The sequence below is a fragment of the Vombatus ursinus genome, unplaced genomic scaffold, assembly GCF_900497805.2.
Source record: "Vombatus ursinus unplaced genomic scaffold, bare-nosed wombat genome assembly UNPS02005659.1, whole genome shotgun sequence".
NCBI lineage: Eukaryota > Metazoa > Chordata > Mammalia > Diprotodontia > Vombatidae > Vombatus > Vombatus ursinus.
Genome location: NW_020945437.1, coordinates 5677781 through 5695777, shown reverse-complemented (window position 1 = coordinate 5695777; position 17997 = coordinate 5677781). Strand labels below are relative to the sequence as shown.

The following is a 17997-nucleotide window of genomic DNA, read 5'->3' as shown; positions in this document are numbered from 1 at the left end:
GTGTTTAGTAAAGTATATATATATATATATATATATATATATATATATATATATATGTTTTCCAAGGTTGTAAATTCTATATAGTCAGTTCCCCATTATCTGGGGCAGGAACCTATTTTTTAAAAGTATATATATCATGGAATAAGAAGTTAAATTAATTATTAATTAAGTATAAACATAAGTTGTTATGAGTAAGCCAGTGGAATGCCTTTTCAATGTTATTTTTTTGGCAGGGGGATCCAAAGGATTCTGAACATGATTACCAACAAAGAAATCATTTCTCACATTGTAAGTATGTATATATGTAGGTATGTGTATATATAATATATAGCGTGTACGTGTGTAGACATATATAAGTATATACACACATACTTGTGTGTGTGTGTGTGTGTGTGTGTGTGTGTGTGTAATCTTCCACTTATTTTGGGACCAAATCTAAATATCCATCTCACAGATTCAGAGAATCTTAGAATGGAAAGGATCTTTAAAATATTTTGTTAAACCTTTTACCCTGTAGAGAAATCCTCTCTACAACATTGCTGACACTCTCTGCTTGATGCTTTCCAGTGATGAGGAACACATTACTTCGCAAGGCAGTATATATATATATATATATATATATATATATATATTCATATACCTCAAAAAACTTCATACATATATATATACAAATATAAGATCCATGATCATATATATATATATAATGTATATATACACATTATATATATACATATATATACATGTGATTATATATTTGTTTTTTTTCCTTTCGAAAGACATTCTTACCATATCTTCAAAAAGCATTATCTATAAAAGCTGTATATAAAGAAGTGATATTGTTCTTTTAAGAAATTATCCAAACTTAGTATTACAGAATGTTGGCTCTAGGGAAGAGCAGAATGGAAAACTAACCCAGTTCCCATGCTTCATCTATGGTCACACGGTTAATAAATGTTAGAGCCAGGAAACAAATCTAAGTATTCTGATTCCAAATCTACTACACTTTTCACCACTTCACACTTCTATCTAAGTGTTTATTGTCCATAGAAGTATCCCTATGTGAAATTGCACAATTTTTCCAGCCAATGCTGCCATTAATAAGAACATAGTTTTGAGTCCTCTTGAGGAATCACATTCAGGGTTCCTGACAAAGTCTTTTGAGTATGATTAGCTGTGCTCAGTCATCTTTCTCAAGGATTTTCTTGACTTTTGGAAACAGAACCAATTAATTAAAAGTCTATTTAATGTGGTGGATCATATGGTTTTTGGAACATAGATTTAGAACTTGAAGGGTCTATAGAGATCATTTAGCCCCATCCCTTCTTTTACAGATGAAGAAAGTCCAGAAAAGTAAAACACTTGGTCCAACATTATGTAGGTAGTAAGTGGCAGAGTCAACATTTGGACGCAGGTCCTCTTGCTCTAAATCCTGAGCTCTTTCTACTAGGACCCAAGACCAAGGTCTCACTTGAAATAAGGAGTTTCCTGAGAGGTAAACCTCCGTAAGGAAAAAAGCACTGGCTTTGGACTGTGAAGATCTAAATTCAAGTCTCATCTCTGACCTTTTACAGCTGTGTAAGATAGGTAAATCCCTGCCTCTTTGTTTGACCTCATCTGAAATTAGGAATAAGATACTTAGCTGCCTGCCTCACAGGGTTGTCATGAGGATCAAATGGGCCAATGTATGAAAAATACTTTGTAAATCTTAAACTGCTAAAGTAATAGGATCATAGTTGCAGGGTTGGAAGTGCTGTTACATATATCATCTAGTACCCCATCATGCTACAGACCATGAAACTGAAACAAAGAAGTGTGAAGTGCATTGTTGAATGAATAACATATGGTAGAGGTGATGTTGGATTGTATTCCTTTGTGATTTCTTAATCTGGTCCCAAAGGGAATTCTAGAAGAAGAGTCTATGAGCAATGGCAGCCTCCTTAGATGAAGTGTTCTCCTCCTACAGCAACTATTTTAACAATCCTCATAAAATTTGAGTTATTTTTGCTTAAAAATATGGTAGTCACACTTGTAAGATTAATACCACACATGACAGTTCCTAGTCATCCTGATAAAGCCAGTTGTAAAATAAAAATGACAGGGACTGTCCACAAATCTTTCCTGGGTATTCAAGATATGTAAAATTTAGTTCCAATTAAAAGATTCTGCCACTAAAGAATTGGGCTGACCCATCAAGAGGCAGAAATGCGGTTAATCAAATATGAATATTTCTCACCAAGAATATTCCTGTCAGGGAGAAGAAGGAAAAAGGTGATTCTCTTTCTTACTCACCTTCCTAGAAGCAGAAATTCTCCAGCCAGCCCTTGGCGCCTCATGGCCATCAGCAAACCTCTCACTGTCATCCCCTCACAAAAGCAGGCCACCACTCTTGCCTTTGGCAGGTGGCTGATAAGCTTCTTCAGGAGTTTGTCAAAACTTTGTTCCCCAGCATTGCTATAGATCTTGTAGGAATGAGCAATGCAGATTCCTTCCTTGGCTGACATGTCTTTGAATGCTTCCATCCCACTTTCTCCATAGTTACCTGCATGGAGACACAAACAAGCACATAGGGATTAAATTGACAGGAATTGATGCGTCAGTCATAATAAAGTTCTCATGGTATGTCTGGAGCATTGTATTTCATGTAAAACATCTTTTAAAAAGTATATGAATATACTTAATGGGTCTTGATGCCTTTGTTATTCAACATCCCCCCCCAAAAAATAATCCAGATGTTATGAAAAGAGCCATACTATAGCATCAGATTTCTTGAAAGTTGCATGAAACAACATATTTGCAAATGAAGCCCACTTCATCCAAAGCATCTAACATCTAGGATTTCTCATCCTGGGGAGTCCCTGAATACACACGTATGTATGCATGTTATTCCAAATAATGATGATGGTGATGATGATGATGATGATGCTAATGGTGGTGGTGGTGGTGATAATCACAACAACAACAACAATTTCAATACAATTGGGATCTTTTATAACATTATGTTTTTTATATATTTGCAAAGATTATTCTGAGAAGTCCATAAATTTCATGAAACTGACAAAGGGGTCCATGACATACACACAAAAAATGTAAAGAACCCCTGCTTTAAAGTTTCAAAAAGTAGCCATTTGCTCAAGTTACTCAGCTTGCAAAAGACTAGTTACTCCTAGTTACTCCTCCCCAAAGTAAGAAAGGGTCCAAAGAACAAGCAAGAGTCCAAAGAATGGAGACAGCCCCTGCCTACTTCACTCAACAACAAACAATTCAAATGTATGTATATAATTTGTTCATATCTCTTCTCATAGGTGTATAAGCCACCAAGTCAGCTCTCTCTGCATTGCTGAGGGAAGGGATCTGCTTATTTTGCAAGTGATTAAGGGTGAAAAAGGCCCCCTCTCTGAAAACGTTGATGAGGAATTTCAAGTTACTAGCTATATCAAGCTGATTTGGGAATTCTGTTATTCTCAGGTTTATTTTTAGTAAAATTTATTCCTTAAATGAATTTCTAGAGGAGAAATTGTAAATTATTTTAATTTCTCAAAAACTTGGATAAAGTAATAAAAGTAATATATGTGACACTTAATTCAATTCCATAAGCAATTATTAAGCACCTACTATGCACAAAGAAGGTATCATGCAAGGTACTGAGGACTCAAGAGTCAAACAAAGATTACAAAGATTTGAGTTGATCAGAGATTTTGATGTTCTCTACATTTTTTAGAATATATAGCATGTCTAATCTTTGGTCTATATTTCACCATCAACAATGTGTTTCAACTTCTTATATAGAAAGTTGTGGAAAAAAGTCATCATGCCAAAATATTATGAAAAAATCCCCAAAGCGATCATGAAGGAAAAAAAACTAATATTGAACATAGGACTAAAATGTGAAATTTAACTCCCTAAGAGAACAACCACTTTATTGGTGAAGACCATTCAACAGCTGTTTTTAGACTAAAGCAATACACACACATACACATAAACATGCACATATACACACACGTGCATATATTATATATATCAAATTCAATAAAATATTGCATTTGATTTTTTTAAAAAAGAAAAATGAACATAAATGCTTCTAAGTGATGAGGCCTCAAGGAGTATGTCAATAAGCACTTATTAAGGACTTTCTATGTGCCCTGTCATGGATTAACCATTGGAGATAGAAAGGCAAAAATGCTGTCATTGCTGTCAAGGAATTCACATTCTAATGGGGGAGACAGCATACAAGCATTTGTATACTTAGAAGATACACATGCATACTTCTCTCCATATAGATATACATAAATATGTATAATAAAAGGAAATTAATCTCAAAGGGAAGACACTAATTGTAGGGAGAGGGGAGAAAAGACTGGTGAAGGCTTTCTGGAGGAGATGAGATTGGAATTGAGTCTTAAAAGAAGCCAGAGAAGCCAGGATGCAGAGGTGAACAGAGAGAGCATTCCAAGCATGATGGAGAGGGTAGCCCTTGAAAAGACATACCCTAGAGAGAAGTGTTATATGCAAAGGACAGTAAGAAAGCAGTTATTGTTAGATCACAAAGTTCTGGAGGGAGTAGAGTGTAAGTAGACTGGAAATGAAGGAAGGGACCAGATTGTGAGCCCTATAAATTACAATGTATTTTATATTATATCTTGGAGGAAATAGGGAGTCACTGGTGTTAGATGAGCAGAAGATGACATTGTCAGACCTGTGCTTTAGGAAAATCACTTTGACAACTGAAGAAAGGATGAGTGGATGAGAGATTCCAAGTTGGGGGATTAAATACAAAGCTATTAAAACAGTCTAGGCATGAGGTGATATGAACATTTACTGGGGTATTGATTATGTGAGTAGAGAGAAGGGGCCTCATAGTAAAATATTTAGTTTTTCAGCATTCCTGATGAACCGCCTCTTCTTGACTTTTGAACTGAGATTGATTCAGACCAGTCCCATGTTAATAAGGTATTGGAACAAAATGCGACACATGCATGCCATTGTAGAGTTAAAGATATTTTCTTAGTCATAGCAGGATAAGGATATTCAGTAAGGATAGAGATTGATTACACTTTGACATGATTCATCTGAGCAAAGTCCTCTTACCCAAATTTTCCACTGCGATACATCAGCCAAGGCTCAGAACCCCTTGGCCCTCCTCTTGGTTGCTTTGTACTCAAAGAAGTCAACAGTCTGAGCCCTTATACCCCTAAGAAAATCAGTTTTGAAGAAATGTTTTTATATTTTTTTTTCAGGAAAAAACTAGCCTAAAGTATATGGGGTGGGGGAGGACTTAAAATATTGCTTCAACCACACCGATACACTACATTTTTTTAAATGGAGGAAATAATGCATTAAGAGTTTGAGAAAATGACAGGACAAATAGAAGAGAGTTTATCATCTAAGCACCATAGATAGCTCTTTTCATGATTACCTCTGATTAAATGCTACTTAATTATTCACAGGGAATTCTCTCATGATTTTGATGAGATATGCCTATATTTAATTTCTCTAACAGTATCCCCATAATGAAGGTGCCTCTGGGGAGAAAACTCATTTTACAATTAACATTCCTATAGAGTAAAATTAGCCAGAGTCTTCCTTCTTGTATTTCACAGTAATTATTTCACCAATTCTAAGGAACAACTTTGTTTTAGTCCTGTGTTCCTTTTCATCTCATCAATTGTATCTGATGGCAGCATCTTTCTAGGCTGTTTGTCATGTGTACATTTATTCCATTTTCACTAATGAACACAAGACATATTCATGAAAATGTAAAGTGTAATAACAGCTCTTCATTTGTTTTTGCAACAGGAAAAATGACCTGTTCTCCAACAGTAAGCACAAGACTCGTGAATAATTCCAAATAAGAGTCCAAAAGAGGGCATGTAATTTCTTGTTACTCAGATTGCTGGCCGGTGCTCTGTAAAATAATGTTAGCCAGTCTGGGTTGCCATGAAGCAGTGCAATTTGGGGTGATGTATATACATGGCACCAATTATTTGGAAGAAAACCAGAGAATCTCTGTCTCTTTTCTGAGTAATTGATGTTGAGTGTTGAGAAAATATGTGTATTGTCAATTTTGATCTGGATCTTTGGTATTTTTGACCATGCGCCATAGGCCCATATATGTAAAGATAAAGGGATCTCTGATGTTATTTAGTCCAGTCTTTACCTTCATTTTCTTTTTCCTGTTGCTTGTTGATTTAAGAAACTGATGCCTAAAGAGATTAAGTGACTTGCCCAAGTATGAATTAGTAGAGTGAGTATTTGAACCAAGGTCTTCTGTCTCCAAAGTTATGTGTTTCTCTCTGTGCATGTGTATGTGTGTGGTGGAGAAGACTCTCTTGTTTTATAAGAAAAGTCTCTTATTTTATAGGAAACAGGCCCAGTGAAGCAAAATTACGTTTCCCAAGTTCTACAGGTTGTATAAGAGAAGTCATTATTTGAAACCAGGTTGTTTCCATTAGAACAAGCTATCTCTTCATTAACACAGTGTAAGTAGCAAACCCAGTTTAAAAATTCCTTGACCTCACGTACATAAACACATGCACATTGATCTTTTAAATTGGGCAGTGTCACTGGCATCATTTTGTAGCAAAATTCATCTCTCTTATAAAGAACATAAAATCCTTAGGGCAGGATTCTTTTTGATCACTGAATCACCAATGTCTTGCACATAGGAAATATTTAATAAATAGTTTTTAATTAATTATAGATGGCATCTGAAACACAACTTCAAGGAATCTATAAATCACATATATGTGTGTGTGTGTGTATGTATGTATGTATGTATGTATATGTATATTTATCCTGTGCTCTGAAAAGAAATGTTTCCAATACTTTGTCCCCATCATAACCTACTACCCCTGGAACTATTTTCACCTTTACATTAAAAGTCACCAAACAATACATTGGCACCTAATCTATGACTATGATGAGATGTTCTTTTAATCTGCATGCTGTAAAGTGATAGTACTGTGACTTAAAAAGCAAACTCTCCTTCCCATGACTAAATCTTAATATATAATATAATCTCTAAGTGATATTGATGAGATAACAGGCATGCCAATTTACCTTTGTGGAACAATAGAGGCATTTAACTTCTTGTTTTAATTTTATAAATGTTACTATTGACAAGGAACAATTAGCAAATAAGTCCAAAGATGAAACATCATTTTGATAGAATGGCAACAATTCCTTCAAAGGTAATCTTTTGTGCATATTATAAGTAGATTTCACCCAAGGTTGAATTACTTTAGACCACATTTCAGCATCTAACTTTTTTTCAAGATATGACCTTGTTCCTTTACAAATTGAGGGAAGCAGAATAAGACTTACTCTTCTGCCCCTAGAACTCTTCCTTGTGGTTTTCATTATGGGAGCTTGTACTGTGCACTTGGGGGAAGAATGCCATGTTTACTGTTTACCTTTCTCCAGCATGGTTCAGTGGAATGAGCATTCATTCATTCTATGAAATACTCCTGATACTGAAAGTTTTGTATTAGTGATCACAAAATCCATATTTACTACTAAATCATCTTGTGGAGATGCTATATATCATTAAAAACTATTTTAATGTTTATTAAGTGGACTGTGAATGTTTCTATTAATTGCAGATATCTGGAATCCCACTCTATTATATTATTATTTTGGGTGGACAATATCTTTGGTTGGATTTAATTTTAAGGTTTCAATATATTGTGCCTTTTCCAAAAATTAAACTGAGAAGGACTTCATGCATTAGAAAATAAAAATCATGTGTCTGAGTATATTGAAGGTTTCCATTATTGATAGGACTATGTGGAAATTTTCAGATTAAATGAAATTGGTAATTGATAGTGAAGCTCCAATAAATTGTCCAGCAACTCATTCAGAAGTCTATGTTTCAACATTCATGGAGAATTTAGAAGAGCTTGTTTTCACTGATATCTTTCTCTGAAAACCACAATGAATTAAATGGCTCCTCTTCTAAATAGAGATAATGGACACAGAAAATAGAACTACTGAAGACCAGCCTTTGTGAATGTAGCTTGGGAAGAATACAATGAAACTCCATAGAAAGACAAATGGATTAAACCAGGTTGAATTATTTAAAAATTATTTTCAGAATTTATGCAACCAGTGAAAATCTAACATAACTGAAGAAACATCTAAGATTAGTGTGAGAAAATGTGATAAAATTTAACTAGTTTTATGTGAAGTAATGAATTCTAATTCCATATTAATACTCATACATACATAATTACATAAGTAGTCATATAAATAATGTAAATAGGTCTATGTATGAAAATACAGAGAACATATAAAGGTCCACAAAACCTGTATTGGAATCTCAGAGGCCATTTATACTAATAGGAAACTAAACAAGAATCTCCCTCAACAGTTCTGACAAGTGGTCATCTAAAACTGCTTGAAAATTCCAGTGAGAGGAGAAAACCTATCTTCCAAGGAAGTGTATGCCATTCTCCTTTTTTTGTCTTTTCTCCAAGCTCCAACAGGAGCCTGAGTTGAGTTATACCTCTAAGACAGGGAATCTAGATTCTGTTCTGGGCACAGTGTTATCTGTAGTCTTACTTCGCACTAATGAAGATCCACTGATCTTAAATGAGCCATCCTCTAAAATGAGGTCTGTTGACCAATTTTGGTCAAGCACTCCAAAATGACCAGAAGTATCTATTGAGTGAGCACTTTGGCATGGTGGGAGGTAATCTTTTTGTTCATAGACCTTTTTACTGTGAATGATCCATTGATTTTAAGATTAGTCATTCCTTAGGTCTCTTTAAATATGGAACAGAATAACAGACACTAAATCAAGTCACAGAGCAATGAAAAATCACATTTATAAGTTTTAGTCAGTTGGGAATCTCTGGACAGAGAGCCATGGAGTTAGTGGAATTCCCAGAGCAGCTGGGAGTAATTAAACTCCTCCTCACCATGTGGGCCACTAATTCCATTAATCTGCAGTGAAGATCCATTTATCAATGTGAAGAAGTGGGTAAGAAAAGGTTTCCTATCATCCAGGCTCATAGGTTTAGAAACAATCTCATTTCTCTCAGAAATTATAGATCCTCAGGTATGGTTAAAACTGGCTTAGTCCCTAAGTAGCAGTTGACTTAAAAGTGCTAAAGGAATGACGTATGCTTGTATAACATAATGTTAACCAAGTACAAAGCACAGCAAAGTGGCGACCAGCATGATTTTGAACAGGGATGCACAAACATTTCTTACTATTTCTTATGGTTCTGGCCTATCTCTCAAATAGTTAGATTTCAGGAGCCCAATCAGAAGACAGCAAGGATGAGGAATCTCTCCTGGCTTCCTCTGAGTCTTAGCTAAGATCCTACCTCCTTTAAGAAAACTTTCCTAATGTTTCTTAATACTAGTGTCTTCTCTCTGAGATCATCTTCAGAATTCGGTTATTCAGACTATCATCATCTTTAACTTGCATATATCTTCTTGGTACATAGTTTATTGTATTCTTTCTCCCCCATTAGACCATGTACTTCTTGAATGCAAGGGCTATTTTTTTTTTTTTACTGTCATTGAATCCCTATTGCTTAGTATAGTGCCAGATACATGATAGTTACTTAATAAATGCTTGTTGACTTAACTTTGCCTCCCTGAGTCTCTGTTTCCTCATCTGCAAAAGGGTGATAATAACTATCCTGTCTCCCTCACCAGGTTATTGTGAGACTTGAATAATAGATATGAAACATTTTGTAAACCCCAAATCACTGTCAAATATGAGTTATTATTAATATTTTACAAGCAAGAGCAAGGTCCTTAAGGGACCCTTGAAGAGGAAAATGACATGGTCAGATCTGTACACTGGGAAGATTGGTGTGGCAGTTCTATGAAGGATGGACTAGAGAGGGGAGAGATCAGTCCAGAGACTATCTCAGCCAATTCAGGGAGAAGTAAAAAGAGGATTTGTAACACAGAGTGGAATCGTAAATGAAGACAAGAGGATGACTGTGACAAGTATCTTAGGAATGAATTGATGGTACTTGTTCACTATTGGGTGTGGAGATGAAAGAATAGGGAAGAGTTAAGGATGACTGAAGTTTCAGGCATGGGTGACTGAGAAAAGGCTGTATATTCTGAGAAGACAAGCATAATTATTGTTAATTAGATGTTTGATTCATGTTCATTATGTCTAGCACATCAGTGTTGGAGAGGCTAAATTTGTGATTCAGTAGAGTTGTATTTTTGTGTGCTTTACATACACTTTATAGCACATTACAGGATTCAGAACAGGAAAGTGACATAGAAATTATCTAGTTCAAACCCTTTATTTGGAAATAAAGAACTTAAGACCTAGGGGGAGGGAGGAAATTAATTATTTAATATCACATAGATAGTAATATGCCCCTTCCAATCCATCTTCCATTCAGTCACAAAAGTGATTTTCCTAAAGTTCATATCTGATTACATAACTCTTCTCCTCAATAAATTACAATGGGTCCCTATCACCTCCAGGAACAAACACAAAATTCTCTGTTATTCAATGTTATTAATAATCTAGCCTCCTCCTACCTTTCCATACTTCTTTTACCTTACTCCCTGACATGTACTTTTTGATCCACTGATACCAGTCTCATGGTTATTCCATGAACAAGACACTCCTTCTCTCAGTTCTGGTCATTTTCTCTGGTTATTCCCACTGTCTGGATTGCTGTCCCTCCTCAACAGTCCCCATGACTTCCCTGGCTTCCTTTAAATCCCAACTAAAATCCCATCCTTTTAAGGAAGTCTTTCCTGATTCCATTTAGTGCTAGTGCCTTCACTCCTGCATGTAGCTTACTTACTTATGCATATTTTGAATGTTATGTCCCCCATTAGATTGTAAACTCCCCGAGGGAAGGGACATTATCTTTTGTTTCTTAAGGCTGGACCTGGCACATAGTAGGCACTTAAAATGATTATTGATTGATAGTAAGTAGCAGGGTTGAGATTGAACCTATATATCCTTTGAATCCAGTGTTTTTTCTGGTACCTTGCACTACCTAGTCATCATTAAGTACAACTCAATTATACAAATGAAGAATATGACCTGTTTTTATTCCCTTTTTGCACAATATCATTTGTATCTTCCACCATAGAAATTTCCATTTGTCTCAATAATCTAAAAAATCTTTTGCCTCATCGTGACTTGGGTATGTAAGAGTTGAAATTGTGTCTATGTCCAATTATGCAAAGCAATAATTAGTTCTTAATTCCCACAGATATGTATTTGCTACCTCAGATACCAGAAATCAGTGTGCTTTATTTGCTAATACTGAAGAATGTAGGATTTATAGCCACGTAGGTTGTTAATGACTATAACACACTAAAAATGATAGCGTTCTGCTGAAGGTAAGGCAGGATTAGCTAGTCAAACAATGCCTATGGAATATTTTCATATCAACCAACTCCCACTATCACAAATACTAAACATGACTACTGAGCAAGATAAGTGATTTTTGTCTCAGTGTAAGCAACTTCCAGCTCAATGCTCCATGCTTGACATAGTGCATGGCACATAGCAGACATTTAACAAATGCTAGTTGTCAGAACAACAAGACTGATCATAACCCATCGATGTCTTAGTAGATAAATCCTAGGGAGTGGCCCAGGAAAGAGATGTGGATTGCCCAGAGTCACACAGAGACACATTAAGTTGAGACTGGAACTCAAGCCTTCTTGAATCTAAGTCAAGCACCCACATTACTACTAGTGCCTCTAAATGTCAGGACAATAAAAACATCTTTGTAACAAATTTCCAAGCTTTGTCCAACAGGTTATTTATTTTCAATAATATGCTAGAACTTTGCTATGCTATGTTGCTCAGAGCAAAATATTCACCAGAAATAATGTTCGGGTTGGATTCCATCCAAGGTTGCTTATTACTTGAAGTACTGGAAGGATTTTGTTAAACACTTCCATTTACAACACTGTCTGGGCTATAGGACATGCACAGTATTAGAGTATAGCTCTAATGTATTTGACCAGGAAATAAAATCTAGTATAGCAAATCTTTCTCAATAGTTCCTTGAATTTTGACCTATTCAGAGGAAATTTCTCTTTAGGGAGTCTTCTCAAACATTGTTAGTATTCAATAGAAAGAGATTGGCAAACTTTAGCAAGTGGAACATTATGTTGGTTATCCTTCTTTTTTTGTTTCTTTTTTTCTGTGATGACAGCGATGGTAGTGGTGGTGAAAACAATTTTTAACCTGGGAAGGCAGGGAAATGACCATGCCAATTCTCTTAAATGTCAGGGCAGTAACAATCAGCAAGTTACACAACAGGTATGAAACATGTAGAGACAATAGGTGCATATACCACTAGAAATCAAACTGCATGTCACCACATATTCTAGGAAGGTGGCATCAAGCAAAGTTACAGAAAGTCACATATTAGACTCAAGGCAGAATCTATGGGACATGCCATTATCATTCAATGTCATCTTTAGTGTACTCTCTGTGAAGCCTCCAGAATGGTACAGAGCATGCCTTACTTCAGACAAATAAAAAAATGCTTAAAGCAACTGTAGCACCTTCCAAGAGTCTGAATGCCTCTTTTGAAAAGGTTAATAACCAGGAATGCTTAAAACCAGAATGTAGGCGAACATGGAAAAAAAAATTTAAAAAAATAGCTCCAAGCAGCTGCAAACTCTCCAGATCTCAATCATTCATTCCCAAGCTCTCTCATGATAGAGCACATGAGTTGTAGTTGATTGGCTTGATAACTGTGGCCCACTCTGTGATTATTCTGTGTGGACTTAGGTACTAAATTTCCAATAGAGATTATCAGCAGCTCTTATGTCATGTCTATGGTTTTCCTTGGGTGTCCCTGTGTAGGTCTGCAGAAAGCAACTTTTGGGCCTACCCACCAGCTGTCAGGCCTAGATATCAAATGCATCAAAGAGAGGATCTGAGCAGTGATAATGTACCTCCTAGATTTAGCTTACAGTAATAAAATCTCAAGAGAACAGTTGGTGATGCACATAGCTAATCACTGCTGCCAGTTATGTCCTGGGCTTATCTAAGAGGATCAAATTGCAATTTTAACATTGGTTTACAAAAGGTATCCTGGTAAAAACTAACCTGCAGGAGTTTATGAAGTTAATGTTTAAAAGAAAAACAGAAAGGAAGAGCTTTGTTGTGCAATTAAGTGGGTGCAAAGAATAATAGAGTGAATAAGACAGGAAGAACAGCAGTGTGAACTAATATATGTGATGGAATATTGAGAACCATAGTCCATAATATTTATGTAAGAGTCTAAAGTAGGAAAAATGAGTTTGTATGAAGGACAGAGGTTTGAACTTTGGTATCTTGGAGAGAGACTGAGTGAATAACAGGGCAATTTTGAAAGCTTCACACCCTATCTGTGTTTTAAGCCCCAATATACTCAGGGCCCTACTCCCAATTAATACAGTGGTGCTGGTTGCAGAGAGCAATGGCAAGAGGTTATTAATCAGATTGGGTCTTAGAATATTAAATCATTCAGCCATCCCCAGGCTTTTCCTTCCTCATCTGGATAATGAGGGGGTTAAACTAGATTACCTCTAAAGTTCCCAGTCAGAGAAGTGTGTGATATATAAAAACAGATTTCCACCCAAAATTCTCAGTCCATGATGCTATGAATTGGCATCTTTTGACAACCCTATAGTATCTGTTTAAGAGAAGAATGTTCCTAAGGGGTGGAGTACAGACGGATCCAGAACTTGAGACAGAAGTGAATGAATATGTCTATGATATAAAATCCTATAACTATTGTCATGTAATTAAGCTTAATTCCTCATCCCAAGAGAATGGGTGAATAGAGGCAGGAGTCAGAATATAATGATTATACCAGCTGTGTCACTGTGCCCCTAAGCCTATTGTTAATGTATGGACTCCTTAACACATGAACTATAGGTTGCTGATTTCTAGAATAGAATACTGCTATGCCACAAATCTGAGGCCACCATCTCAGTGACTAGGTATATGGGCAGTTAATTTGAAATTATGTGAATTAGCTAGAAGGACTTAATCATCCAAAGTGTGATTTGATATTGAAAAGAAAAAAAATACACATTGTCACAAGTCATTTTGACAACAATGATTTATTACCTATAGTTTGGAAAATCAGTGATGAATTTGTTTTACAAGACTCCCCTGAATCTTCAGAAATCGTGTATTTCAAGAAATCTTTGCTTGGAAATGAGGAATGTCAAGAGAGAATGGAAGATTGTTGATTTTCTTTCCATTGCGATATTGTTTTCTTGAGATTTGAAGATGAAAAATATACATAGGTACATACAAATATATATATATATACTTACACACACACACACGTATACACATACACATATATATATAACTTCACTATATCTGCCATCAAATGGCTTCCCTCATTTCTATACTTTTTTTCTGGCTGATCTTTAAAATAAATAATAAAAATAAGTTTTCCCAGAAGGAAATTATGACCTAGTTTAGCTTCACTGTCTAAGTCCTCTTCCTTCCATTTTCTCCTGTTTTCTTTTGAAATTGTCACTTCCCAGCTCTAGCCTGAGCATTGAAAGTCTCATTAAGAGTGATGCTATTTACTCGAACAGAACAAGGCTCTGTATAAATCACTATTGCCAATGTGCCAGTGTTTTTGGTCAGGCATTTTTTTTTTCCTAGTCACTTCTAATCTGTGTGTCTAACTACATTTAATGACAGCCTGGTAATTCTCCTATTTTCTCTATAATCCAGGCTAAGATTTTCCAAGCTTAACAGTTTTTATAAAGGCAAATTGACTTCACCAATAGCTTCACCCTTAGCTGGCATGTCATTTAATGTGTTTGGAGGCCTAGGCCTTCCATTTGGTAGGCTGTCTTCCTATGCAAAAGTCATCAATGACAAAGGGTCAAGGAATGCCAGTGAACAAGGGGATACTATCCTAGAATCCTTAACAACTCTAGCATTTAGAAAGCGGATGAAAATGATTGTAAAGTAGGACTTTGATGGAAGATAGGATCAGAGATTTAGAGCTGGAAGGACCATAGAGGCTGTCTAGTCCAACCTCAGCATTTTACAGATGAAGAAACAGAGGCCCAACAAGGTTAAATAGTAGGTCCAAGTTCATACACTGATAAGTGGCAAAGACAAGATTTGACTCCAAGTCCTTGGACTTGAAATCCAGGACTTTTTTGTTTCATTCACCATACCATGCTGCCTTCTAGCTCTATCAATGGTCTTAGGAAAGGTGAGATCCTTTCCTTCAAGTGAGTTTCATTCAGGAAGAGAAATTCCTAACTATGTCTGGGGAACATAGACCCAAGGACTCAGCTTTAGTCTAGTTATAGGAAAAGTGAACTATCTCCTTTTCTGAAATAATAAGACATATAGCACTTTAAAGTTCACAAAGCACTATCCTCACCACAGTTTTGTGAGACAGGTAGTAGCATTATTATGCCCATTTTACAGATGAAAAAACCAAGCATCTAAGAGATGAAGCGCCATGCCTATGTAAAAAGCAAGTAGTCATCATAGCAGACAAACCCAAATCTCCTGATTCCAAAGCTGAGACATTCCTCTACATGCCTCCTCCTCAATGGGACTGCGGTATCATGTAGTACAATTGATGCATTTTTCAAAGGCACCATTATCATCAACAAATATGTTCAGAGCACCTGCTATGTATTAGGAACTATGCTAGATACAAAATATACAAAGAAAGATAAGGCATAAACCCTACAGTGATTTATGATGCAGTTAGGGATACAGATCTTTTATGTAAATTATAATTTTCCTGAGGACAAAAGCATTCCATACTTAGTCTGACTTATCTTTATCTTTGTATTTACATATGCTTAGTAATTTAATTTAATTTTATTTTATCCATCTGATGTATTTCTTTTTTACTTTATTTTGATTTATCAACAATCACTTCCAGATGCTTTCATCTGCTTCAAACTCCATAGTTCTTTCTTTGGATGTGGATAGCATTTTCCATCATGAGACCTTTGGAGATGTCTTAGATCCTTACATTGCTGAGAAGGGCTAAGTCTATCAACATTATTCATCACACAACATGGCTGTTACTGTGTACAATGTTCTCCTGGTTCTTTTCACTTCACTCAGCATCAGTCCATACAAGTCTTTCCAGGTTTTTCTGAAGTCTGCCTGCTCCTCATTTCTTATAGCACAATAGTATTCCATTATATTCATATACCATAACTTGTTCAGCCGTTCCCCAATTGATGGGAATTCCTTCAATTTCCAATTCTTTGCCACCACAAAAAGAGCTGCTACAGATATTTTTGTACATGTAAGTCCTTTTCCCATTTTTATATCTTTGTGGTACAGAACTACAAGTGCTATTGCTGGGTGAAAAATATGCACATTTTTATAGCCCTTTGGGCATAGTTCCAAATTGCTCTCCAAAATGGTTGGATCATTTCACAACTCCACCAACAATGTCTTAGAGTTCAAATTTTCTCACATCTTCTCCAGTATTTATCATTTTCCTGTTTTCTCATGTTGGCCAATCTGATAGGTGTGATATGATACCTCAGAGTTGTTTGGATTTGCATTTCTCTAATCAATAGTGATTCAGAGTAGTTTTTGTATGACTATAGATGACTTTAATTTCTTCATCTGAGAACTGCCTGTTCATATCCTTTGATCATTTATCAATTGGGGAATTGCTTATATTCTTGTAAATTTGACTTAATTCTCTATATATTTTAGAAATGAGGCCCATATCAGAGACACTAGTTGTAAAAATTCTTCCCCAATTTTCTACTTTCCTTCTAATCTTGGTTGCATTGGCTTTGTTTGTGCAAAATTTTGTCAATTTAATGTAATCAAAATTATCCATTTTGCATTTCATAATGTCCTCTATCTCCTGTTTGCTCATGAATTCTTCTGTTCTCCATGAATCTGATAGGTGAACTATTCCTTGCTCTCCCAGTTTGCTTATAGTATCAGCCTTTATATCTAAATGATGAATCCATTTTGACTTTATTTTAGTACATGGTGTGAGATTTTGGTCCTTGCCTAATTTCTGCCATACTCTTTTCCAGTTTTCCCAGTAGATTTTGTCAAATAGTGAGTTCTTATCCCAGAAGCTGGAGTCTTTGGGTTTATCAAATAGTAGATTACTAAAGTCATTGACTACTGTTTCTTGTATACCTAACCTATTCCACTGATCCACCACTCTATTTCTTAGCCAGTACCAAGTAGTTTTGATGATTGCTGCTTTATAATACAATTTAAGATGTGGTACGGCCAAGCCACCTCCCACTGCATTTCTTTTCATTAGATTCCTTGATATTCTGGACTTTTTGTTATTCCAAATGAAGCTTGTTATTATTTTTATTTTAAATAAATTTTAAATAAAATGAAAATATTTGCTTAGTAATTTTTAAAAAATGTGTTGAGTGTTCATTTTGGATCACCTAATTTTTCTGGGTCTCAGTTTCCTCATTAGTAAACTGAGGATAAATGAGATGAACTCTAAAATCCCTTCTGGTTCTAAATAGATCATCCTCTGAACTAATGAATGAATCTATAGACAAATCTATAGATAGATCACTGCTGGGGTCTCCCTCTAAATATAAATGGACTGGTCCTAAAACAGACCCATGCACATAGTCATATACATCTTTCCAATTTGAATTTGCCAAGACTTTCTAGGGCTTTTGTTCCCCTGACTAGATACAAAATTACTTTATCACTGTGATGAAGCACCAAACTAAGGCTTTAGTGGCAGGAAGTATGTAATCAAATAGACTTTCAATAAGAAAGGAGGGAATATTAATTTCTTAGAATTCAGTGCAGGTTAAATATTTTCATAGTCCTCCATGGGTGTGCTGAATGAAGAAGTTGAGTTTAAGGCTCTCAAGAGATAGTTAATTAAAATCCTGATTGAAACATGTATGCTTATTGACTTACAGAACCTTCAAGGAGGCCTCCTAGTATGGAATAACATGGAATTTTATAATGATGACATTTTACTTACACATCGTGCTAGCTGAGCTTTAATCAACTCATTTAAAGAA

General features: G+C 35.6%; 1 protein-coding gene across 2 annotated transcripts in view; it reads right to left on the bottom strand.

Moving 5' to 3' along the window:
- Positions 1-17997, bottom strand: part of GRM5 (glutamate metabotropic receptor 5) — a 626642-nt gene that overhangs the window by 411353 nt on the left and 197292 nt on the right. For both annotated transcript variants that reach the window (XM_027848255.1, XM_027848256.1), the window contains exon 2: positions 2290-2539. In XM_027848255.1, the coding sequence (XP_027704056.1) occupies positions 2290-2539 (250 nt within the window). The remainder of the gene's footprint in view (positions 1-2289; positions 2540-17997) is intronic.